This window comes from Platichthys flesus, chromosome 23 (assembly GCF_949316205.1).
Source record: "Platichthys flesus chromosome 23, fPlaFle2.1, whole genome shotgun sequence".
NCBI lineage: Eukaryota > Metazoa > Chordata > Actinopteri > Pleuronectiformes > Pleuronectidae > Platichthys > Platichthys flesus.
Genome location: NC_084967.1, coordinates 8,065,471 through 8,091,264, shown reverse-complemented (window position 1 = coordinate 8,091,264; position 25,794 = coordinate 8,065,471). Strand labels below are relative to the sequence as shown.

The window sequence follows — 25,794 nt, the reverse complement described above, 5'->3', positions numbered from 1 at the left end:
TGTGTGTCTAACCTAGCTCTCCCACTCGCTGTCACCCTGCACAACTCCCACAGCTGACAAATAATTATTTCCCCAACAATCACAACTGTTCAACATTGTTTAATAAGCAACTCTGATATTGTTATTCATAATTCTATTTGATAATGCCTCTATTGATCTGTAATTGCACATACCCCTGAATAAAATTCAGCATTGAGTATTCATCTATACGATACAGATATGTTAATGCATGTAAGAAAAAACACATAAATACTGAAGTAATATCGAAACAATGCTAAACACGTCTGGTAAGATACTGTACCAGATACAAGAAAACAGCACTTTCATTGATTGTACAATTTTCAGGTAGAAAATAACATTTCTGTATTGCAAACCTTAGTGGTGAAAAATGAAAAAAACATACATATCGTCATGGAGGCAACAATAATTAAATAAAAAGAGAAAATGGCACACTAGTTTGGCACAAGATACAACAAATACATAAATCCTAACCAACGAGTTATTGTCTTTGCTTACTCAGTAAATGTTTCGATCATGAACTGTTTCTAAAGATGGATGACATAACAGTGAATCTAAAGCATCTTGATCGCTCTCTAGTGGTTGGCTGCAGTATATGTCATAAATCCTTCCACCTGTTAGCAGATGGAACAGATCAAATATATTTCTTTCAAAGATGATTTTTGTCACTTTAGGTAGTTCTCACCACACTGATGTTTGCTCAAGCGCCAATTTGGTTTTAATTTGTGAAACTGACTTGTAATTGGTCGAGCATGTGTAGCGACAGGACCTCGTTCGCACAGCTCCATCCCTTTATCTTTACTGTGCAGACTGACTCCAAATGCACAAGATAACAGGGTTCGTATCCGGGATATTTTAGCTTCATTTCTGGATAGGAGGAGGAAGTGAACAGGTGTCATCGACATTTATAAACAGTCCATGGACAAGAGGTGTAATTTTAGTATCTGACAAAAAACGTGTATTCATCACTACATGTCGTGAGCTAGACAATGAGACAGAAGCTTGTAAAACTGTTGCAATATATTATCTCCATAAACCTGAGAATCTGTTATAGTTCTTTTTTCTAACATGTCACCTTCCTGAAGAAGAAAAGAAAAATAAAACCCCACGTAAAGCAGCACACTGTGTCTTTAGGATTAAAAAACTACACTTATTGTGCTGGATACATCATTAGACAAATAAAGGACATTCCACATACAGTTATTTAAGTGTGAACAGATACTCAAAACTACACAGCGGCCATGCACATTCCCACAGAGAAGATCCTTCTATACACACAGATAATACATGACGGCTCCTGACCCATTGACACAAGTCGGTAACAATCTGAACCAGTGACGTGGAAAAAAAAGGTGGCCACGCTTATTTGGCCTCTGTGCTCGTGAATGTGCTTCAAGCACAGAAAGCTCTCATCTCAGGTGGTAGGTAGTTGATAAATAGGGTTCAGTTGAAGACGAACTAGAAAAACAGCACCATGTGTTTTTTTGTGTTCATTCAAACAAGCGAGGCAACGGCCGCTGACGGGGAGCTGGTTTAATACTTAGTAGTTTTACGTGTTGTGCTGTTGTCAGACTGGTGGAGAGCACGTCAGCAGGTTGAAGTTCCAAACAGAATTCCTTCTACTCTGATCATGGCTGGGGTTTTAATCATGCACACAAATGGATCCTGGAGGAAGTGAGTTATTACGGATCTTATTTTGTGATGTAAAAGATACTGAGCTTTTCTGGAATAACAAGGATTCTAGTGTTAAGAGGATTTTCAGTTTAAAAGAGATCAAATAGGTAAATAAAACCTACCTCAAAATGCAGTATCTTCAAGCAGATTCTGTTTGCTTTGTGCCCAAATAACCATCCTCTGCATTTTTTTTTTTATATTTAGAACATCCACAAACAAACCATACATGTACAGCTGGTATATATATATATATATATATATATATATATTTGTATATTTTTGGTGCCTTCTTTTAGGAGGAAATAGCTCAAAGAACTTGTACTTATTTGGACTATCAAAATGACCCTGTGGTTTGCTTCCAAAAGGCATTTTTCTTCTACAAAATACATAAGAAAAACTTGATCCATCACCGAGAAACTACAACCCAATAGGCTCCGTCTCAAAATAAAAAAAAGGCATCAACTGAAATAGAAATCATTTTAATTTACATCTTCTTTTGAAAAAAATGGTTTGTCATAAAACATTTAACTTTCAGTATCGCAACAAAGAAAAGAAATATCAGTGAGTTTAAAAAGCACCAACATTTTAGAAAGAGGGGACAGAAGAGTTTCTGTTGTTGTGTAACACTAAGGGGCAGTAAAGAGGCGAGAGCTGTCTCCTGCTACGGTCATATCAGATGTTTGTTGTGAACTGCTACTTCTCTTCTCACCTGTCACGTCCATGTGTTTCATAGTAGTCGTAGGCACATGTTAGCGTCAAGTGTGTGTGCATGCGTGTGGCGTCTGTTTGTGCCGAGCTCGTCGCAGGAAGCTCCGTCTGCTCGTCACCTCTTCTCCTCCATCTCTTCTCATCCGGGCCCAAGAGGCGACTTCGTCCAACTCCTCTCCTCCACATCACTGATGTGCAGATTATTATTACCCTCTTCACTCCTATTCTCCTAGGGCTCTGTTTTCTGCGGCAACAGCAGCACCCCTACAACCAAACGGACAGGCTTGTGTGTGGGTGACCTTTGACTCCACCTCCTCTCACCCCACCCCCCTCGCTCTCTCATCTCCATCACGGATCCTGCAGCAGCCCCTCCCACTGGATCGGCTGCGAGAACACCTCCCTCTCCAGCCACATCTCGTAGCTGTAGTGAAAGTCCTCGGGCAGGTCCACGCGCTGGCCCAGCACGCTCTGCAGGCAGTTGTCCACGGGCATGAAGTCGCCGTTCTTGTTCTTGTCATAGCGGCGGCTGTTGAACTTCTCGATGCTCTCACGCAGGGCGCACTCCTCCGCCTGGAAGTCCCAGGGCCGTGCATCGATATCTGGGAAGAGAGGAGGAAAAATTCTTTAAAATATACATATAAATGTTCGGATCTTTTCTCAGTCCTTTTGTGTCTCTCTCTTCATGCTCTCCCTTTTGTTTCGTTTTATCCATCTATTCATTCTAACACCAATGGTGACAGATCACTTGCTCTTCCACAAAATGGACTGTGACCCTGAAAAGTCCCCCGTCTCTCTGTTGCCATGGCAACGCAGCCCCAGTCGCCAGAGGCTGTCGTGCCAGTGTAGTTCTAACATATTGGAACATAGTGTTACCATACAGACAGAAACATAAACGCAGCATTAAGTATACAATTAGAATCTATTAACCTGAAATCACAGCTTTGAGTGAATGCATTTTTATTCTTTAATCTTTATTAATTTTTTTGTCATTATTCAAACTGTTTACTCTCTGTACCTTAGACTGTAAATAAAGATGGACAAAATCTCTCCCCTTCCTCCCTCAACTAATGAAAACCAAGTGAATTGGTTCTTGCTCAAACATAATGAGTTCCATAAGAACAACCTATAATGACAGAAACTATATTTGAGAAAATTCCATCAGCAAAAAACATTAAGTTTTAAATTATCTGCAATACACTGTGAACAATCTGGCTCATTTTGTTTTTAAACTCTCTCTCTTTACCAGTTCAGCTTTGCTCAAAGTGAACAGTTATAACAGTTGATGACTCTGGTTCCCCAGACTCTTCATTACCGTTTCCGTACGCCCAGTCGTCATTGAGCCTGTGACGGACTTTCTGGTAAATGGCTGACATGGTTTTCATGTTGCTCTTCCTCCACTGGCGGCCCAGGTACTTGGTCTGTATCTTGAGCAACTTGAGGACGTAGAGCTGCATCATGGCCTGTTTCACCTTCAGAGCTCTCTTCAGGATGGGGGCCGACTTGAACACCACCAACATCTGTTGAAGGTTATTATAGGGAAAAAGAGAAGAGCAGACCTGGTGTTTTACAATTTAAATATGAATCCATGTCTGGAAAATGTTTTCTGTAACTCTCCTTAGTTTTTCTTTTCAATCTGATCGAGCCCTGGATCTGACTTAAATAACATATTAGTGTTAAGTCCATGTCAGATGCTGATAGGACAAAGGTGACGGCAAGAGATTCATGTATTTAGAAATTTAGATTTTAAGACACATCTCCGGAGTCTGTTGTGATTCGAGTTCCTCACCATGGTCCTGGAGTGTTTCCACTTGGTCAGTTTGTTCAGGATCCTCAACAGGTTGATGCACGAGAACAGGTTCCTCCAGCAGAATTGGTTGCTGTCTCCTGCTTCCTGAAAGAACACACAGACTCAGGTCCTAGTAAATTCTGGAAGAGCATATTCATACTTGACCTTCATGCAGTTAGGATGTGTCATGTGCGTTGTGACTCACAAGGCTCTCAGCTGTGAGCTCAGGCATCTCATGGACCACACAGTTAGGAAAGTCCAGCACACAGATGCTGAATTGAAAACACACAAAACAAAGTGTCCAATTCTCGCCTCAGTTTTGCTCTTTTCTGTGGGATATAGAGAGATAAACTGTGCTATTTAGAGACGTCACCAGTGTTAAGAGGGACAGAGAACAGGATCCTACCTGTTTTTGGCACTGATATAGGACATGATGTTCTGGTTGAAGAACTTGAGGATGAGTGGGATACAGTTGGCGAACACCAGGTGCTGGGAGACGATCTCAAACTGCAGAAACAGAGAAGGCGTCAGTGTGGAAGAGTTAGACAGTCTGACAGTGTGGAAAAGAGTAACAGCTGACAACATAATAATTATAATAATAATATGATGAGCTTTATTTGTATTGCACTTTTTTGATAAATTCAAATTCACACAAAGAAGAAATTCACTAGACAGATTTTTGTTAACATTTGTCCGTATAGAAAATTATTTAATGTTAAATTCATGTATCACTTTTTAGATGTAATAGAAAAGGACAGATGAATATGATGAACCTATAACCAATAACCCATTGATGAGTTTGCTGTGTAGAGAACAGGTCAAGAACCAGTGGGTTTCTATCATGATGAAAGTCCTTCACTTCATGAAACTCATCAGCTCATAATTCAGTATTTTATTGAGTGGTTATTGAAAATGTGCTAGATTCTGCTTTATTTTACTGCGTACAACGATTTGTCCATTGTTACAATACAATGTTTGTGTGGTGATCAAATAAGAGGAATCGAATCGACTCCCCACATCAGCCGCATTCTGCTAATGTAATCTCTTTTTGTGGCATCTGAGGGCGCCACAACCATAACTGTGAGGAGCAGCCAATTAGAACACAGTGGAGGAATGTCCCTTCCTAGCAACAGAAAATATCTGCAAGCGATTGGATGAAAGCGCTGCAGAGATTAATACAAATAAAACCAAGTATTTTGCTAAATTATATTATATTGTTATAATAAGAAGCAGTTTTTCATCCATATTCTCTCTTTCAATCTCTTTTTTGTTGTCATTAAGATGAACAGAGCTCCGACTGTCAGTCTGAGATGGAGGCTGGGATGTGGGCGGCTGTGTGTCCAAAGGTGGGGGAGGAGACAAAGATGAAAAGAGGAGGAAAATTGGAATGCTTGACCGGATAATCAGATGGAGGCGGGGCTAGGTGGCACTGGGGGAGGTGCAGGGTTATTAGTGCATGTATGACGGATGGAGAGAAATGGATGTTAATGTGAGCTGCCTGTAGGTGTGTATTGTGCACGTTTATATGTGTGGGTGTGTGTTTATGTGTTACCTGATAGATATGGTTGTGTTTTAAGTGCTTAAGGAGCAGCAGCAGGAGAGCAGAGATGGCCTTCACTATGATTTCCTTGTGACGGTTCACGTCAATTCCCAGCTTCATGCTCTGAAGGACTGTGATACTGGAAGGCACGACAGACCCACAACACACACACATACGCACACACTGACTGTGAGGCCTTCGTATCTATAATAATACAGCTTTGTCTCCATAAAAGAAAACAAAGGATTAGAAGACTGACAGCTAATTCCTCTTTTAAAACAAGTATACTTTCAGTTCAGAGTTTTCCATCGATGTCAAGCTGAATGGATTTCAGTGATAAAACTATCAGACTGGGTTGTGAATTTATAAAGTTTTTACAATCTTTTTCTAAATAAGTAACCTTTCAGTGTCAGTGAGTCACCTGCAGAAAAACAACCCAGAGAAACCATATTTCTGATAGTTTTCCATAAAAAATAAATGTTATACAAACTAAACTTCTCTTGCCTATGTTTATACAAATAAAGAGAGGAAAAGCAAGGAGATTGCTTTATATGAACATTTGTGACTCGAGTGCTTTAATGCTCAACAAACAGCTACTGTATATGGGGCTCTGTATGTCTGTGGCTGCATGAAAACAGAAGTCTGGGAGAGGACTCACGGCATCTCCTCAGGCAGCACGTCAGCCAGGATGTTGATAGAGTCTGTTTTGGCTTTGGAGGTTGGAGCTGCGGCCAGCAGCAGCTTGAGGAGGGCAATCTGCCACATGAAAAAAAACATCACATTCATCATCTTAGAGAAGGGTGAATTTAGCCGAGTTCAAGACCTTTGCGTCTCACACATCAACAGAACCTTGTTACTTAAAGGAAATGGTTCCTCTATCTGATTATAGAGACAATCTCCCCTGAACTTAATTTGCTGTTCCTCAATACATCTGATAATTACTGTTTATCCACGTAGAGGTTTGCAGCGACAAAAAAACGTACTAAAAGACATACTATAGATATTCCAAAACATTTCAAGATCTGTTTCCTACTTAACTTCAAGCCCTCATCTTACTTAAATTAGATCAGGATTTAAATTCTTTAATATATTTTTGTAAGTGTAAGCCCTTTATTGATAGGACAGTGATTAAGGGTGAGAATTAGGGGGGATGACATGCAGCAAAGGACGACCACATTAAACAAAGAACAATAGAAGTGTATGTATTTAGTATTATCAGCTACTCACCACATACTGGGAGAGGTTAGGAAGCATACCCAGGTACAGGATCTCTGCTGAAGTCTCCTCCACATCTTCCTCCCCCTGAACAAACAATACACAACATTTCCTCATCAAGTATTCATCACTTTAGAAATTCCAATTAATTTCATGTGTGGTCTTCAAAGATTTTGAGAAAAGCTTAAAATTCCCATGTTAAATTTTTTTAAAGATAACTGACCAGAGTCATCGGACACTGTTGCAGCTCGTCCTCCCTCTTGATCTGGACCTCAGCAATAGACACATATTTGTGCTGAAAAAGAAAAAAAACAGTAAATACTGCAAATCAAAGTAGAAGTGTTAATTAGCATTGCTGACTGACAACCAGAGGGGTATTAATCTGTGTAACTACACTTCTCAGTCTGTAAACAGGACGTATGGATTTTTAAGTGGGAGAACAGTGTCGGGGGATTCAGCAGCGAGGGAGTATTGATTAGGAGACTGTAATGAGCCAAAGAAAAGAAGAAAGGACATTTGCTCTTAAATGATTAAAAACTACACAGAGAATGAGAAGCTCACCTGTTTCAGAGTCTTGACACTCTCGTGGATGGGTCTGGGTAAGCCCACCAAGGTCTCTGTGTCACTGCAAAACAACCCTCAGTTAGACCAGACTCTGAGAGGAAAGAATAATACGAGCACGTCTCAGAAGAAATACCCACTTTCCCAGGGTAAAGCCGATGAACTTGTTTCTACTGGTTTCCAGGAAGTGCTCGATGTCTTTCTCCCTGAGGACACACAGATAGGCTTCAGTCAGATTTTGGATCCATGTCTGAACGCCCGCTGCTAAAATTATGTATTCAAACAGGCAACTATTAACAGGATTTTCAAGGCAAGCAGACACCCACACAAACCCACACGAGCGTTCTCAAATCTTATCAGTCACATTATCAGTTGCTGCTCTCTGTGCAGTGGGTTCAGAAGCTGCCACTGATCAGGCCTGTCAGTTGCAGACATGGACATAAACACACTTTAGGTCTGCAGATATTTAGGTTTGCAGATATTGAGGCATGATAAATAATATAAAGTGTCCTCTCTGAGATGCATTATTCATGTCCTCCAAGCAGCAGCGAGCCTGCACCCTGCGGAGACACACAGGCGACTGTCTGGAAAACACAGATGGAGAACATATTGCTGGATGAGAGAGCGAGGAGAGACGATTTCATATATTTAGCTTTAATTTCTCAGAGCTTCCAAAAAGATAATGGCGTTCAGCCCTGGTTGTCCAGCCAAGGTTTCTCTGATGTAGTGGTTAACATGGCAGGTGGCCAACATTAACTTGGAGGTTGTATTCTTAGGAATAAGTGCTGTTAGACGACTTAAACGTCTGCTGGGGATCATTTTAGGAGCAATTAGTGCCTGTGTTACTTTCAATAGAAAGCTTTCACATAAGCGGTTTGTAACACAGCTTTGTGTGCTCTAAGTGTTTATATATCATTACAAAGTATGGGAGAAATTGAAGGGTACAGCACCTTATCTTTCTTTCCTAACAAAGCCGCAGCCTATAATTGTTAAAAAGTGTCTTGGGTGCTGCTGAAAGCTGAGTCCGAAACAAATAAACTGAGCAGTTAACCTGACTTTAGGGGCCCAGGGGAGGCCCTTGGGGAAGTTGACCCTCTCCGTTGGAGGTCTCAGAGGAGGCGGTGGCGGTGGAGGCTGGATGATGATCTCGCGGTCCAGAGGGTCCACCTCGCCCTCGATGCCGCTGTCCGTGTCCTCTGGGTCCTCCTCCTCGTCCCGGGCGTCGTCGTTCTTGAAGGGGTCCCGCTCGTTGTACGTGTCCAGGCTGTCCTGTTTGACCAGGGGCTGGGAGAGAGAGGACAGGTGGTTAGAATGAGACTGAGTAACAAATCCATCCAATGATTTTGACATTTCTTTTAATCCAGCTGCAAAATCATACAACTGCATAATGACTTGACCCAAAACCAGTGCACACACTTTACCTGATGGCATAACCAGTAGGCTGATCAGAATACTGTATACACTGTGTGATACTGTCAAACAAAATGGACTAAATTGATTTGAACAACTTGAAACCTACATTTGAAAACAGCAAAGTAAAACAGTCAGAGTTCATTGGAAGCTTTAAATATTACAATACTGATGCTTTGCCACTATGCCATTATTTAGAAGAGGTGAAGTTTAGGAGACAACTGAAATTGTTTTGGATTAATGGCTATTGGCTGATAGCTACATCTACTTTCCCGTATTCCCCCTAAAGGTTTGGTGTCTCCCCAATGACCGTATGAATAATGTAAATGCACTGCAGGTAAACTTACAAACAGGATTTTCATTCCCTCAGGTAGGTAACACAAGGAACACAAAGAAAAGCACTTAACCAGGCATTTTCAGTTCAGATTCATGCCAGTGTCATATGTGGTCCTCAACTGGAAAACAAATCGAATATGTGCGTGTGAACTGTTTCAATCTGCTGATCGGGCTACTCTAGAAAAAAGTAATCAAATTTGTAATGTTTGTAGTGTGTTTGTAGTTTGTAGATTGTAAGACGTCACAATGGACTGGAAAAGTCACATGAATTTACATTGACCTCTGTCACGTAGTGTAAAAAAATAACATTTAAGTATCCAAAAAATAAATAAATAGATCAATGTCACATTTATCTTTAGTTTCCACAGCAACTTCAAGCAACATTAGCAATTAGACTTACCACACGTTTAACAAAAACAGCAACAAATGCAAGCAAGGCCCATATGGCTCAAACTGTATATTAAGCTCTCATCAACAAACAATCCAATTTAGTTCAAGCGTTAAACACACACATACACACACAGTATCAAACTCTCTAATGAATGAGTGTGGCAATAGTGCAAGCATCAGGCATATGAGTCAGAGGCCTAGACATTAATTGAGATAGTGCATTCGAGGTATGGTGCGCCCGTGACAGTGCTAATGCTAATGACAATGCTAAGTGAGGAGTGTATGGTGGAGAGGGAGGAAGGAGGAGGAGGAGGAGGAGAAACAGTGCTGGGAGCCATTCTCTATGGAGAAGCCATTCTCTGCTGAGAGAGGTCAAGCTAAATGTTGTTTCCGTCGGGGTTAGGGGACAGACGCTTCCAATGACATCCATTTCAGAGAGAGGTCAAGTGAAACCCAAACACCTGCAGAGGTAAAACAATGCTCGTAATGACCTCGCTTCACCTCCTCCATGAATGCATCTTCATGACATTGACCCCTAGTCCAGAGTCCACAGTGCAAGGTGATTTCTTTTGAGGCCAAACCCAATAGCAATGTGATGAAAACTACACAGGGTAGGGGATGCTACTACTGCAGATGTCTGAGGTGACCGTCTTTATGGGGACAGTGGATACAGTGAACGCTCCAGTGCCAATGATAACAGCCAGCAAGTCAGCCCTATCTCTCAAAACCCCATACCCATGTACAGAGCAGGCCACAGTGGAGGAGAAGGAAAAGGAGGAGAGAGGAGGAAGAAATAAGGAGAGGAGTATGTTGGAGAGGGAGGTAACATGCACAGTAAGGAGGAAGGAAAGTGCGAGGAAGAGCAGAGAAGCAGTAAGAGGATGAAGGGGAAATGGAGAGAGAACTATGAACAGGGATAAGAAAGATGGGAGAGCAGAGGAAGAAGAAATAGGATAAGGAGAGGAGGGGATGACGGTATGATGTTGGAGAAGTGATGAAAACATTGGGATAAGCACAGAGAGGTGGGAGGAAGGTGGGAGGAATAGCAGCAAGCGGATGACAAGATTGGAGGGAGAGCAAAGGAGGAAGAAATAGGTAAGGAGGGGAGGACTGTATGATGGCAGATAAGGGGGTAGAGGTGAAGACAGAGGGAAAAGCACAGGATGGAGGGAGGGAAGTGTGAGGACAGGAAGGACGGGGAGGAGAAAGAGCAGAGGAGGAAGTAAGATTGAAAAAGTACACAAGGGTATGGAGGAGACAGGTGGGGATTAAAAATAAAACATGAAGCATTAAAGGAAGATGAGTGAAGGACAGAGAGAAATAGAAGACAAGAGGGGGAAAGTGAATAATAAGCAGGTGGAGAAAAGGAAGAGAGGCAGAGAGCAAGGTAACAACACAATGACTCAAACTTTAACTTTTGAGTTTCCGATCCATTTCTTTGTTGACACAGATCAGATCTAAATCTACATGCGAGGGGAAAACTGGGGCAAACACCAACAAGCTTGGATAGGGTTAAATGACAGGAGGAGGAAGATCAGGGAAGGACAGAACAATTAGGAAGAAGGTTGAAGAAGGGCATGGGGCAGATAGAGGAGGAAAATAGAAAGAGAAGATTGCAAGGACGTGGGAGAGGAGTGCAATAAAGTCCAGCTCGATGCAGAGAGGAAAATGCAGAAAGAAAACGAGGGAATTTGTGGGTAAAGACCTGCTTCTTGGGAAAGGGACTGTCTCCTTCCAAGCTATCAACAAAGGCACTCTGTGGGGAAACAAGGGAGACGGGCAATGAGAAACCATAAGACAGTTAGAAAGAGAGAGAGAAAGAGGCTGTCGGGTCAAAGCTCTACAAAAATTCAAGGGGCTGAGATGCCCCGACACCCGCACCGAGATCATCTGTGGTCACTGACTTACAACAGGGTACTGATGATGTTGGACTTTTGGGAAGAAAAGGTACAGAGGGAATTTAACAAATCAAAAAGTTGAGCTGTCCAACAATATAAAGCGCAAACTATAGAGATGAGTCTTGGTTAGCTTTTATAATGTGATGTTAGTGATATAGTTATGTTGTTGAGTTAAAGACATTAAACACACCCTAGTCTTCTGTTACTGAGATAAATTAACAGCTGGTTAAACAGCAAGTGTCTTATTAATTATTGTGAAGAAACTTAAGCACTGATTGTTCTACATGCAACAAGTAGGTTATGTTTTCCTGTTCCTTTGTTTGTCGGCAGGATTACTCAAAAACTACACTACAAATTCCAATGAAACTTGGTGAAAAGATGGGACATGGGCTGGAAAAGAACCCAATTAATTTTGGTGTAGATCCGGGACATTTCTGTCTAATTGCAACATTTTAGACATTCTCGCAGATTCCCAGGTAATTATTCATAAATCTAGATTATGTGTGTGGAGGATGAGGGAGATTCTACCCTGCGGCTGCGGCGGCCCCTCTTCTGCTGCTGCTGCTGCTCGATGAGCTCCATGGCTGAGGCCGGGGGCGAGGCCGCTCTCATCGCCCTGACCACCTTGATGCTGTCCTCCGGTAGCGGAGGCAGGTTGAGACGCTCCCGGCCCCGCACCTTCATCTGCTGGAGCTCCAAGAAGCCCCCCATGGTGAACTGGACAGAAGGATGGACCAACAGTAAGAAAGCGTGGGGAAATGTAATGCTATGCACAATATATATATATAAATATAAACCTGTGGTTTTTGCATTTTTTCAGTAATTTTCATAAATACAACATAATATGTTAAGTTTAAAATGTCTGTGACTTGTTAGCACTTCAGCTGATACAATTTAGATTCAACACATATCTGAAATAGTCTTTACACATCTAAAATACAATACAACCCACTAATAGATAAGCTGATCAAATAAATAGTGGAGCAATTATTAATATTTAGATTTTCTATTATCTTCCGTCCCGGCATGTTTGTGCATGTTTATACTAACCAGTATCGTCTTCCAGAGCAGCAGGAGGACTTTCTTCATGGGGAAGTGTGGGGCGTTCATGCTGCAGAACTTGGTCACCATAGTGAAGAGGAGCAGGGCAAAGGGTTCTCCGTTGTACAGAGGTGAACCTAACGAGACAGAGGTCAAGCCAATATCTCTCTCAGAACATAGCACTGTGTAGTTCCAGGAGTGAATGACACATACCCAACTCATTCTTGAAGACCTCTCTGGCTGCGATCCACTCAGGTCTGTCATCCTCTGTTGGAACTCTTATGGTCTCCACCATCAAATACATGATACTCAGTAACACTCTGCAAAGAAAAGAAACATGCACACAGGTAAGTTTGACTGTGTGTGTGTGAGAGGCATATAACTGGCGCCCTAAACAGCATAAATACGTACAAAAAAACTTTAAAACAATAAAATGGCGAATAAACAAAAAAAACACTGGGTATTTGCAGTCTGCTTTTGCCTGTAAAAAATGAGAGGAAATAATTCCTGGGCTCTGCCAGATGAATAATGCAGCATCCATCCACATTCACCTGATGGGTTTGATACGCTTCACTTTTTTCAAACTAACTACAACGGTTTTCAATCTAACGGCTGTAATTAGCTGCAAATCTACTCCTCTAGCCTGTAATTATATGCAAGTGTTCATCAGGGGGTTGCACAGGGGAGCTTTGGGTTTGTGTGTGTGTGTGTGTGTGTGTGTGTGTGTGTGTGTGGGTGTGTGTGTGTTTAAAGGAGCGTTTAGCCAATTTTGCTAAAAAATCAATCCCATTAAGTGGAAGCAAAGATTGAAAATGAATGTGAGCAACACTGAAGATAATTACATTTTGTGGATTAGATGTGTACGTGTTCATGCAGGTAAGTCTGCACATCTGTTTATAAATGAGGCCGAACAACACAAGGGTAAACAGCAAGAGAGGAAACATAAAACTGAGAAATAGGAAAATCCAATATAAAAACATATACATATTTTTGCCTATGAATTATTGGCTTTGTCCTTATGTTAAGAATGTGGAGTGTTGTGGTTATACTCCTCACCTGAGCTCTGTGCTGTCTGCAAGAGAGATGGCAGGTTTCCTCACAGCACTGCTGCACGCCTGGCTGTTGCTTTACAAACACATACACAAGTAAACAATTACATTATTTTATTGTTTAATAGTCAATTATAAGCCAGACTGCACATTAAAGCAATCAAATAGAGGACAAGTGAGAATATACAATTCTGTATGACCACCACATAATAATGATACGTTATGTAGATCAAACCCACTCTCATTTTCCATTTGATGCCTTCTTATTTTCCTTTTTTTTGGTATAACCAGCCATGACCTGCAGAGCCCCATGTGCATTTTCAGGATTGCTTTGCTGTGCAGCCTGGCGATAGCACAGACTGTACAATGATGCCGAAGAGCAGCTTATGTAACCACAAAGAAACACTGGATCCCAACTGTGACTGATACCAGCAGCAGCAGAGCTGACTTCAAGGAGGCGCAGCCACATTGCGTCTTCACCGGATGGTTTGAAGTGTGGATCACAGTCGGCGTGTTTCCTGTGTTTCTGCATTTGGGTTTCTCTCTGTGTGTATTTCTAAGCCCAGAAACCTTTTCTGCTGTCATTTGAGTGAGCTGTAAAAAAGGAGATGGGGGATTTGGACGGGAACCCGAACTTCAGAAATTGGAGTATTCTGGGAGAACTTTGATCTTGTAACGAGTCAAAAAAACATGTCGACTCTTATTGGCATTGAACCTATGACCTTTTGGAGGTGTGAAACCTGCTGCCCACTCAATGAAAGACCTCCAGATAAGAAATCATAAATCCGTTTTTTTCCCGATACTACAGCCCTCTCCATTCCTTTATTGCTGCAGGCCCTGACCCAAGAGGGAAATTAATTTTAAAAAGAGCTGTTTTGCTCCTCCCTAAGAAAGATGCTATTGATTTTATATTATTAATTGGTGATCTGGCAGTATTTTTCTATTATAGAAGCAGATAAAAGATTTTAAGGACTCATATATCCCCAGTATGTGCAGTGCAGCCTACTCACTCTATCTCCATGCTGAGCAGCTCAAGCAGTGCCGTGAAGATGCCCATGTCGTACAGCAGAAAGACATTGTGTCTGGACCAGTGGAGCACGTCCACCTCGGTGTCGCACTCATCAAACACTCCTGGGTAAAGGTGCGAGGAAAATAGGACACAAAGCAAGGTTATTTTTTTGGTATGTGATTATAATTTTTCTGTTATTCCCAGATCCATAGCACATTATTCTCTCTCACATAAAAAGCGTTTCAAACTGTAAACATCACACAACATAAAATACGTTTAGAAAGACTAGAGAAGAAGATTTCCCATTCATTTTCTATATTGACGTTTCAGAAAATCCTGACCAAAAAAGCAGGCCTGCAACGACATTAATGGCGACCATTAAATATTTGATTCAGAGCAACAAAATAAATGAAGGAAGAAGACTGTCAACATAATTATTTCAAGAGTGACAGAACTATGTGTGCCAAAGTAGGAAGCGCACAGGTAAGGATATAAAATAAACAATGCCTCGAATTCCATTTAGTTCTGCTACTAGTCATGCTAACCCAATGTCATGACTTATAGGACCCGAAAATAGAATGGAACCACTAATTTAATTATATCAGTGACAGCTTTATTTTTCCTTCTATAAAGACACAGTGGGATTGCTGTGAAAGCTGTTGGCTGTATTGTGGTAGGTCTACGTACCCTGGGCCAGGTAGAGGATGGCTCGGGCCACCTTCAGCCTCTTGTCTCTGTCCGTCACCTCCAGAGCGTCCAGCAGCCTCATCACGTACGTCCTCTGCTCCTCCACCGCCAGCTCGATCCACCTCCTGCCTAGAACACAATGCAGAGTTCGAGGAAAGATATGATATTAAAAGCAGAAGAAATAGAAGGGGTTAACCTTTGACCCCTGAAACACAATCACTTTATCTTGGTGTACAAGTGATAACTGATCAAAAGTTGAAGAAATTACCTCAAGCAGTCTTGAGATATGACATTCAATAGGCTAAAAATGCATTGTCAAAGCAGCTGTGACCTTGACCTTGAACACTGAAAGTTAATCAGTGAGTCCAAGTGAATTGTACCAGATGATATTCACTATGGACAGTCCGAATATCATATTCACACCGTTGTAAGGCCACTGTGATCTTGTCCTTTGACCTTCAGGCAAGAAAATCAAATCGGTTCTTCCTTGAGTCTAAATTAATGTTTTTACCAAAATTTGAGGAAATTATCTCTAGGCATTCTTGAGATATCGCGTTTTTCTCGAAAATCGGACGACAGACTGACCAACAACCCAAAAAGATAATGCCCCAGGCCATTGGCTGACGCAGATGTATTCAAGGATTATTAGCACTAGCAAAAATTAGTCTTATGTAAAGCAGATCTTACACTACTACAAAAAAGATACAACTTAAATGACAAGCAGGCCTTCTCTGGATAAAGAATTTGATTAAGTAGACAGTAATCAGCTTAAAAGTCATGATGACCATCATGATCAGAGGAGCAGTGATCTTCTACTAGGAGACTCTGACTTACACTGTCAACTCACATTTTAAAATTAGACATGTTAGTCATGATCACTGTCATTCTTGTGACCGAGAAATTAAAGCTAGATGCGGAAAACACCGATTAGTAAACTGTCAGTGGACGTGATGTACACACACACAAAGAGCACAAGCAAATCAGTAAAACCAGCCTTTGACAGCTCACATGCAGTGCTCACACAAACACAGACACACTAATGAAAAGCCTGTAATGCAAAGAGGCAGCTCGGAGCTCTATCTCTGAAAAACAGTAGCCGGAGCTCTCATCTAATCCTGCTATTCATCTGCACTCAGCTCGTAGAGGACTTGTGAGATAGAGGAGGACACAGATCATCTGGCTCTCTCGCTCTGGTCCAAACGGAAAGATGCTTTTGTTTTGTCTATGCTCACAGAGCCCTGGGTCCTTTGTGGCATCTTGTTGATTCCCACAATGGTCTTTGTGTGACACAATGTTTTCAACATTATTGGTCCTTCATTCCAAAGAAATGGGTTGTTACTGAAATGATAAGCACTAAATGGGGGAAACTGAAAATAAACCATAGGCTGTATATAATCCAAAACAATGACGTAAAAGAGGCTACAACACCCCTTATAGCTGAGGGGAAGTGTTCAGGGATATTTCTCTGTATATATCTGTACAAATAAAGATGGGCATCATGACAACTCCTCAAAAGTGAAGCCAAATCGTCTTATTGGCTCCCATGTATCTGGATGGAACAAAAACTTCTATGTCAGAGAGATGAGTCTCAGAGATGGATTCTGACATTTTAAGAAATTCCAATCACGATTGTGTGTTGTTGTACAAATTTGTCCAGCAAATTAAGTACTTCAATATTTTTTCCACATCAAGTAAAGAAACACTGTATTAAAGCTTGATCTCTTTGTTAAACTGGCAAAAATGTCAAAGTTCACGTCGGAAAAGCCGCTTTGTTCTTTGCAAAGACACATTAATCGCATAGTTGTGATGGGGGCCCCTCCCATCAATATCTGTGGGGAAATTCCGTCTTTGAACATATTAAAAGAGCAGAGCTTTGATGTTCCTGGTCACCCTCGCCTCACACCACTCGGCTTAAAAAATAAAAACCCACAGACGCACAGTGAAGAGCAGCTCTGGCTCACGTTGGACGTCTGACGTGAGAAAAACTGAGTTTTCACAGCTTTTGGTGTGAAGCTGAGAAATGCACAAAAGGAAAGAAACAAAGGAAATGGACTTACAATAGAATAATTATAGTTAGTCAATCTGAAATGTAGATATTTCTTGTATTTAAATTAATTTATTTTTGCTTACTGTGTTGAGAAAGCAGAACAATGCTGCATGGAAACATTTTGTAAACCTTCAACCTTTCACTTAGGGACGCTGTTATCTGGCAGTAATCTGGAGCCAGTCGGGGATTCAGAGCTACACAAAGGGACTCAGTCTTGTTGTGTCAGTCAACACAAGCCACACAGTCGGAGGAGCTGTCAAGGTCTCTGTGATAAACAAGGAACAACAGCAGCCACAGCAGCAGCCACAGCAGCAGCAGCAGCGCTGGTCGGCTGGCTGTGGACTTGTGTTGGTTGAGTGTGTCTGTTTGTGACCCTGTTTTGTGTTAACGTTTCTGTACAAGTGGCTCTGACAGTTACATCCATGGTCTTTACTACAAAGTGAGTTCAAAATACCCAGGATATCTTTCTGATATCTGGGTGAACTTAACCTGACAACGCAATCAGGCTACACACACACTAAGACAGACACACACAGTACCATGGCTCCCGAAGTCCTCCTCAAAGCAGTCTCTGTTGAGGGCGAACTCCGGCTCCTCTGTGTAACTGTAGAGCTCTGTGAACACAATAATATAGAATTATAGCCAAACCCCACATCGGTCAAGGCCAAACAGTCCAAATAAAATGTAATCAAGCTGCAACAAATTACACACATTCATAGATATGAGCTGCCTAAAGTAGATAGTGTATTTAAAAAAAATGTTAACAATATCTTTATTCTATACTTCTGTCTTTATTTTGTGTTTCTATTTATTGTTAATGTCTTGGTTTAGGGGAACGATATTTAAGAGCAGAATAAAAAACAGCAATAAAAAACTGTTGAATTTGGTTTCTCTGTCACTTTTGGGATTTATAAACTGTTACCATATACACAGATACTGGAGCCTGAATGTATAATCAGTGTTTATGATGACTCATAACATTATTCACACAATGAAGATCGTGTGTGACCAGAACATTTGGTTCTCAGCTTTTTAACAACGTGTCGGGTTATGACCTCCACCATGTTTTCAGCCCTGTCCATTGGTTTGTGTGTTGGTTTGTTGACTCGTCAGCAGAATTACCCAAAACCTACTGAGCAGACTTCCACAAGACTTGGTGAAAGAATGGGACATTGACCACGAGAGAGACATTAAATTAAGGCGCAGATTTGGACCATGGGACAAATCCTGGACTTTAATTTTCACTTTTTATGGGAAACTATCTAATCTAATAATCCCAAATCTCTGTCCCTCTGTGTGTTGCTCATATTCCTCCACAACTTGTCATCATATAATCTTCACACTTGGCCTTTGTATTGTTGAGGGCTCAAGGAAGTGCAGTGTTGAACTTGGTGTGACTCGTTCAATATTAATAACTGATTCTCACGTTCGGGGGTTCTGCCTCACTGAACTTTGAATAAACAGGGTTCTGTGGACTGACTCCAGCAGCCGGTCTTTACTTTGTCACAGCTCAATTATTGAAGGACATTTTTACAGTTTCAGAAAGAAAACTGTAGCCAGCATCACCACAGGCCAAACAAACAGGCATGTTTAGAACAGGCACTGCACTCTAGCGTTTCATGATTCTGGGCGGCTTGATTGAATTCAAGGGCTTTGGCAGAGGTATGCACTCTAACACTCATTAGCACACAGTAATTTGCAAGCTGAGTAGAAACCAGAGGTATTATGTGGATTGTGTGGGTTAGTTCCCATGTCACACATGAAAACCATTCATGACTTCAGCAGCACATCAGACATGAAAACAATGATGGGTTAAAAGTGTGTTTGCAAATAGAGCTGATTCAGTTTAAAACTGATTTTAAAACATTTCACTGTGAGTTGTGGAGGAGTCTGACCTGAGAGCTCGGCGGTGACTGTGTCCGTGTCTCCATACTCGAACTCCAGGTTGGGAGAGTCCATGGAGCTCTGTGAACGCAAGAAAACACACATGAGCTTGTGCAGTAGTGTGACACTGAACTCAGCCAATCACAGATGCCCTCACACCCACATACAAACAGACACGCAAACACACTGCAGGCTATTCGCACTTTGCAACAGCTACCACTACTCTGCACTCCAATTGCATTCGTACACACTTCAGCTCTCCATATCAACCACACACAAACACACTCACTCACACAAACACACTCACTCACTCAGACACACACACACAGGCACACACACGCTTCAGGCTCGTTCACAATTTTGCCTGATCATGTGTGTGTGTTATCTGCTGGATCTCAACACCCTGCTGATAAGTAATTTACATAATTGTATCTCTCACTCCCTCTTATCCGGAGCCACTCACAATTACAGGTGCTCTCAATGGGCACACACAGCTACAGTGCCGCTTTAATCAGAAAGACTGAACAGTCAAAGGAGGTTCTCGTCCGTCCTGCTGCACCAGTGAAGCAATAAACCGCAGGAAAGAGAGGACGCAGGAGTCGACATGGCCCCGGTTGCAGAGCAGATTAGCTGCTGTGTCCAGACTTTCTCTCAGATCTGACTTCAGCCTCCCCCTCTGATTAGCACGTGTCCAAGCTTTCAGGAATGAAAAACGATAGCGGCTCCAGGGCTGACGATGTCAGTCCACCACTGAGATCCAGACTGAAATATCCAAACCACTGTTGATAACTTTGGAATATGCTTGTGTAAGTTTCCTTACTAAATACTTTTTTACAAAATAACATCTTACTCAAAAGAGCATTCAATTCCAATTCAAAAACAACAAGTGAGAGTAGTGTCTATGAGTGTAAAAGGACGGTGAACATGATAACGGCCGTGAAAACTGATTGTAAGAAGGTAAATAAATACTGAATGATTAAAGTGGGTGCAGTAATACTTTCATGAATTATGTACAGTTAAGCTGAATGAAGTATATATGTACAGGACTGAATGAATAAATATTTTAACATAAGAATATATATACATACAGCAGGTGTTTAATAGAATAAATATAGCAGTGGATAAGTGAATCTGAAGCTCTAAGCATCACTATGTTAGAATTGTGATGTTGAGTGGGTTGTGCTGTTGCTCGTCTCAAAGCACAGTACAACCCATAGACTTAATACAAAGATAGGCACATGACAGCTTCAAAAGAGAAGCCAAACCGTGCTGATCACCCCATGGTGGCTGGCTACAGTAAAGGTTATAAAGCATGCCACCTCCATGTTACCATAGTTATTTAATGCTATAAAAATGGGGTGACAAGTCGTGACTGACAGCTGAGACTATCTTGTGATTGGTCGAGCGTGTTTATCAGCAGGACGTCAATGCCAAAGCTCCAAACCTCAATCATTACTGCTCAGATTCTGGCTCTGAATGATGTCAAAACTGCAAGATGGAGGCTTCGTCCATCGTTGTATACAGATTATAATACAACCTCATATTCTTTCTAATGATGTAAAACTAGTTAAGAAGTGCAAAGACAGACACACACACACACACGTCAGTTACACAAGCAAACAGGCTCAAAGAGGAGTTTACATCCTCAGTACACATATAGTCACACCTCAATAAAAGCAAGCTAATAAAAAAAGCCTGCAGTCATACAAACCAGGTAGTGGATTTCCAATAAGTCCATATGATAAAGAAAAGAATCAAATAAAAGAACAAGGAAACGTCTTAGATCACCTCCTGGGACGATCAGCAGGGAAACAGAAGTAAGAGAATGAAGCTGGCGACAGGAATATTCTTGTTTTTTCTCTGTTTATCTTTTGGGTGTGAGACTTGAACTGATGACATTTCCCTACAAGGATGATTACAGATTCATGTCATGTTAATGAGATTTAAAGGACATCACAGGCAGGCCTCCAGGATCCGAGCATCAGACGTGTTAAACCCTTCGAGTGCCGCCCTGAGGCCACGACGGTAAATAAGGATGTGCTCTGAGTCAGCGGCCCTGGGTGAATAACTGCTGTGTGCTGTCATGTATAAATACCTGATGCTTCCGAGTCAGCACCAACTGAAATACACAGCAGCACGTCAGCCACCGGTTTGTTTATGACGCCAAGCCGCAGTAATGTGGTTTGATGTCATTACCGCACTTGTAAACCAGGAAATGAAAAAACGCTTGGGAGCACGGATGATTCACCACAAAATTACCCACAACAGGGCGGGGGGGCCTTGAGATCAAAGGCAAAAGCTATGCATACATCTTTGGTCTCATCTTAAGCGTCCAACACTACAAATTAATGTAACGACATAGTATCACCTTTGGGTAACTGCTCAGTAGTGATCAAGCTGCAAGGGGCCAATTAGGAGCAGCAATTTCACTGCTGGCTCTCATATGATAATGTGCAGAAATTCTTATTAGTGTACAGTCACAAATAATGGAATATATATCAGTAGCACACCTCCTGTTCTCCTCTAATCTTTGCCAGCGAGGGGCCGAATAAAACCATTACTTCCTGTGGTGAAGCAAATTTGCGACATGGCTTTCTGTGGAGTTCAACTTCAGCAAACTTTGACCCTCAACATTTGCCTGTATTCGAGTTTGTGTGACCGTGTCATTGGATCATAATTTTATGGATGAATACTTGTTGTTTATTAATAGTTTAATCACATGTTGCTGATTTTGTGGTTGCTGCTTAAACTATACAAAGTTAAATTTCAAAATATAAAAAAAAAAACCATACACCAACAGTCATCACTGTACAGTCCGTTCACATTCAAGTTTATTTATTACTGAAAGAAAAAAAATTATGATTATGAACAAACATTTTTATGATCAGTTCAGTCCACAAGGCCAAAGGGACATCTTAATATGTGTTTGTTTTGTCCAATCAACAGATCATCAGAATTAAATGGAGGACCCACGACTCAAGTTCCCTTTTTAAAGAAGCACTTACGAATAAGTGTTCTAGCTTAGAGGTGTGGGTGCAGCCGGAACTCAAGAATATAATAGTTGCATATTACAGTAAGAGAAGGATCTTTTTTGGGCTTGTTGCTGAGGACTTCAATTGACACTATCCCATGTTCTTTTTAAAATCTGCTTATTCTGAATCCCATTCGTGGAAGTGCACTAGTGAATTGCTGGAGTAGCCCTTAAATTAAATAACCCTAAAACGCCTTTGAATTAATATAACTAATATCAATGTAAAAAAAAAGAATGAAAAGAAAATAGTTTTGGGGAAAAAGAAAGGACAGGAGTCTAAAGATTGTAAATTAGTGATATAAAGTGTGAAGCTAAACTTACTATGATTTTCACTTTAAACCTTCAATTACTGTTTAATTAAATCAATAAGCTTTTTACTATGATGTGTCACAAGTTATACCTGTCTCAATTTGTTGGAGCACACATTCAAAATGTCTCCTATTTTGACCCCAAAAAGTAAAAACCAAATGATTCTTGATCTGCAAAAGTGTCAAACTGAGAAAAGTAGCAAATCCTCTCATTTAAAAAGCTGGAACCAACCAATGTCCCTTTATAAAGAGTTGAGATGAATTTTTTGGGGAATGTTTGACTCAAAGACTTCAAAATCACCAAGTGGCCCCGTCCCTGAGGTGTTTACTAAAGAGCCCACTGTCACCTGAAGTGACTGACTGCTCTTTTCAAAGCATACTGAGATTTCCCTGCAACACAGACAACCCTCTCACTCTCTTTCAGTCACTCACTCCTCCTCGCCCTCTCTCCCTCTCCAGTCTCACTCACTGCCCCCCCCAACTTCCACCAGCTGACAGCGATATCCGTCCCCACGCCAACCTGGCACGGCCACACACCCTGCACCACATCAGCGTGCTATCTATCACCAGGCACGACGTCAACACCCCCACTCTGACCAACATTTGCCACATGGACAACACATGACTGCTTCACGGTCAACGCACACACGAGCGACTCCGATTTGAGGTTAACATCACAGACGCCGGGTCTCTAGTGCAGTGAGGAAGCATCAGCATCAGCCCACGGCATCGAAAAGTGCTTTCAATGTCTCTGTCATTCATCCAATACACTATCAGAGACGCCCCCCCCCCCCCCACCCCTCCCAGTACAGTAGGACATGAATATGCTCCAATTCCTTCAAAAACATTCAATGTGATCACACAATAGGTGGAGGGTTTTGGCCCTGGATGAAGACATCTGTTTAGGGGCTGAGAAACCCACAAATATGAACCCATCTTTTTGTCATTTAACCACAAAATGTGAATAAAAACCAAAGGAGACATACAGGTCCATATCTTAGAGGGCGACTCCAAACATTCATCATAATAAACGTGATATGAGGTTATGTCTCAGCCTTTTTGACTGGATAAAGATTGTTAATTGAAAGTAACGGATTTGGTTATGTTAGTGGGTCTGGTGGTGATTGTAGTAGTGGATCTGGTGGTTGTGGAAGCCGGTCTGGTGGTGGTTTGACTGGATCTGGTGCTGTTGGTAGTGGTGGTGTAGGGTTTAGTGGTGGTGGTGGATCTGGTGGTGGTGGTGGTAGTGGTGGATTTAGGGATGGTGATGGCAGTGGGTGGTTAGGTGGTATTAGTGGGTCTGGTGGTGGTGGTGGTGGTAGAGGTGGAGGTCCTGACAGCAGCAGTCACCTCTCCCCACCTTCCTCCCCCTCAGTGAGCACCACTGTAGGATTACTGCTGGGTTATTTATAGGAGCCAGTGCCAAAATAGCACCTTGGTGTCTGTGAGCCTGTCTGTCTGCATGTGTATGCTTCAGAACACACACACACATACACAAACAAACACACACACATGGAGACCTGAGTCTGAAAACTCCCCAGCAACAACTACACACACTCTCACCACTCTCTCCCTCTCACACATTCACTCTGTCTCTCTCTGTCTAACACACACACACACACTCACACACACACAAACACACAAACACACACACACACACACGAACACACACACACGAACACACACACGAACACACTCACACTCTCTCTCTCTCTATACCTCACAACCACACACACAAACACACACACACACACACACACACTCACACTCACACACACAAACACCTCCAGTGCGCCCCAACACCACATGCTGGCGTCTCCCACTGTACACAAACGCCTCTCGGATTTACCTCCGACTCCTTCTGCTGCTCCTTGAACACATCTTTCCCCCTCTGCCTCAGTCTGTCTCCGGTGTCGTTCAGGTTATGGATGATCGGCACCTCCATGTCCTCCGCCTGCATCTCTCCGGGTCTCTGCGGCTCACTGCCTCCTCGTACCCCGCGACTGGTGCATGCCGGGCCGGCGTGTAGAGCTGCTGACGCTTCGCCGCACCAGGGGGAGCTCCGCGGAATCACACACCCACACACCAAGCGACTCGGTCAGGAGAACAAGTTCAGGGTCTGATTCTCCTCCGCATGCAAACCAGCCAAGTCTGTTTGATTCACTGTCCCTGCGCGCCCCGAGAGGGCGGGGTTAGAGAGGGGGGAGAGAGAGAGAGAGAGAAGAGAGAGAGAGAGAGAGAGAGAGAGAGAGAGAGAGAGAGAGAGAGAGAGAGAGAGAGAGAGAGAGAGAGAGAGAGAGAGAGAGAGAGAGCTTTTCACAGTGAATGGAGATTGTACAGAGGGATGATAATCAGTCAATCAATTGATCCTGATATGTATTAATAACTAATTATTTTATTGTATATTTATTTTTTCTTTTCTCTTAAAAGAACTCACAAAATATTTGAAATAGAATTTGATCCTAACCCTTTCATTCACTAAGGATGTCACACCTTGTTTAGTTCTATAAGGCAAATTGAGATTTGTGAAACTGGGCTATACAGATAAAATTTGATCTGATGGGATTTTATGAATATTTAACCATTGATGAAATATTCATGTGCCAAAACATCAATGACATAAACGGGAACAGTAATCACATTTTATAAAATATCCAATGAGTTCATTGACTAATAATTTGTCTAAATTAAAACAAATTTGGGACACCTTTGATTGACAGGAGAACTTACTTGTGCCCAGATCTGGCAAACAGGAGTGGATCGACCATTAGATGCACTCCCTTCACCTCCTGTCACACTACCTACTCTGGAGCCACTTCATTTTTTTTAAAATTCATCAAAAATACATTTTTGATGCGTGCGTGCACACACACACACACACACACACACACACACACACACACACACACACACACACACACACACACACACACACACACACACACACACACACACACACACACACACACACACACACACACACACACACACACACACACACACACACACACACACACACACACACACACACACACACACACACACACACACACACACACACACACAGAGCCTGGCTGTGCAAACCACTTCAGATGACATGATTGGATTGCACACTTGAATATGGGCGGGAGCTCCTGGTTGAGTGTGACCACATGGCAGGACAGCAGGGGAGCTCATGATGAATAATTATTCACAGATGACT

At 42.0% G+C, this 25,794-nt stretch overlaps 1 protein-coding gene across 2 annotated transcripts; it reads right to left on the bottom strand.

The window, feature by feature from the left end:
• Nucleotides 1–83: 83 nt before the first annotated feature.
• On the bottom strand, nucleotides 84–24,715 carry strip2 (striatin interacting protein 2). 2 transcript variants are annotated; one of them, XM_062383208.1, is made up of 22 exons: nucleotides 24,442–24,715; nucleotides 19,265–19,334; nucleotides 17,909–17,983; nucleotides 15,323–15,451; nucleotides 14,637–14,757; nucleotides 13,634–13,702; nucleotides 12,791–12,897; nucleotides 12,587–12,714; nucleotides 12,065–12,253; nucleotides 11,344–11,394; nucleotides 8,554–8,786; nucleotides 7,643–7,708; nucleotides 7,503–7,566; nucleotides 7,165–7,236; nucleotides 6,954–7,028; nucleotides 6,385–6,482; nucleotides 5,739–5,865; nucleotides 4,593–4,693; nucleotides 4,392–4,458; nucleotides 4,187–4,291; nucleotides 3,713–3,917; nucleotides 84–2,999 (listed from the first exon to the last, which is right to left on the bottom strand). In XM_062383208.1, the coding sequence occupies exons 1-22, from the start codon at nucleotides 24,550–24,552 to the stop codon at nucleotides 2,749–2,751; spliced, it is 2,514 nt and encodes an 837-aa protein (XP_062239192.1). In that variant the 5' UTR covers nucleotides 24,553–24,715; the 3' UTR covers nucleotides 84–2,748. The 2 variants fall into 2 exon arrangements, with proteins under 2 accessions (XP_062239192.1, XP_062239193.1); XM_062383209.1 differs by lacking the exon at nucleotides 11,344–11,394.
• Between the last annotated feature and the right edge of the window lie 1,079 nt (nucleotides 24,716–25,794).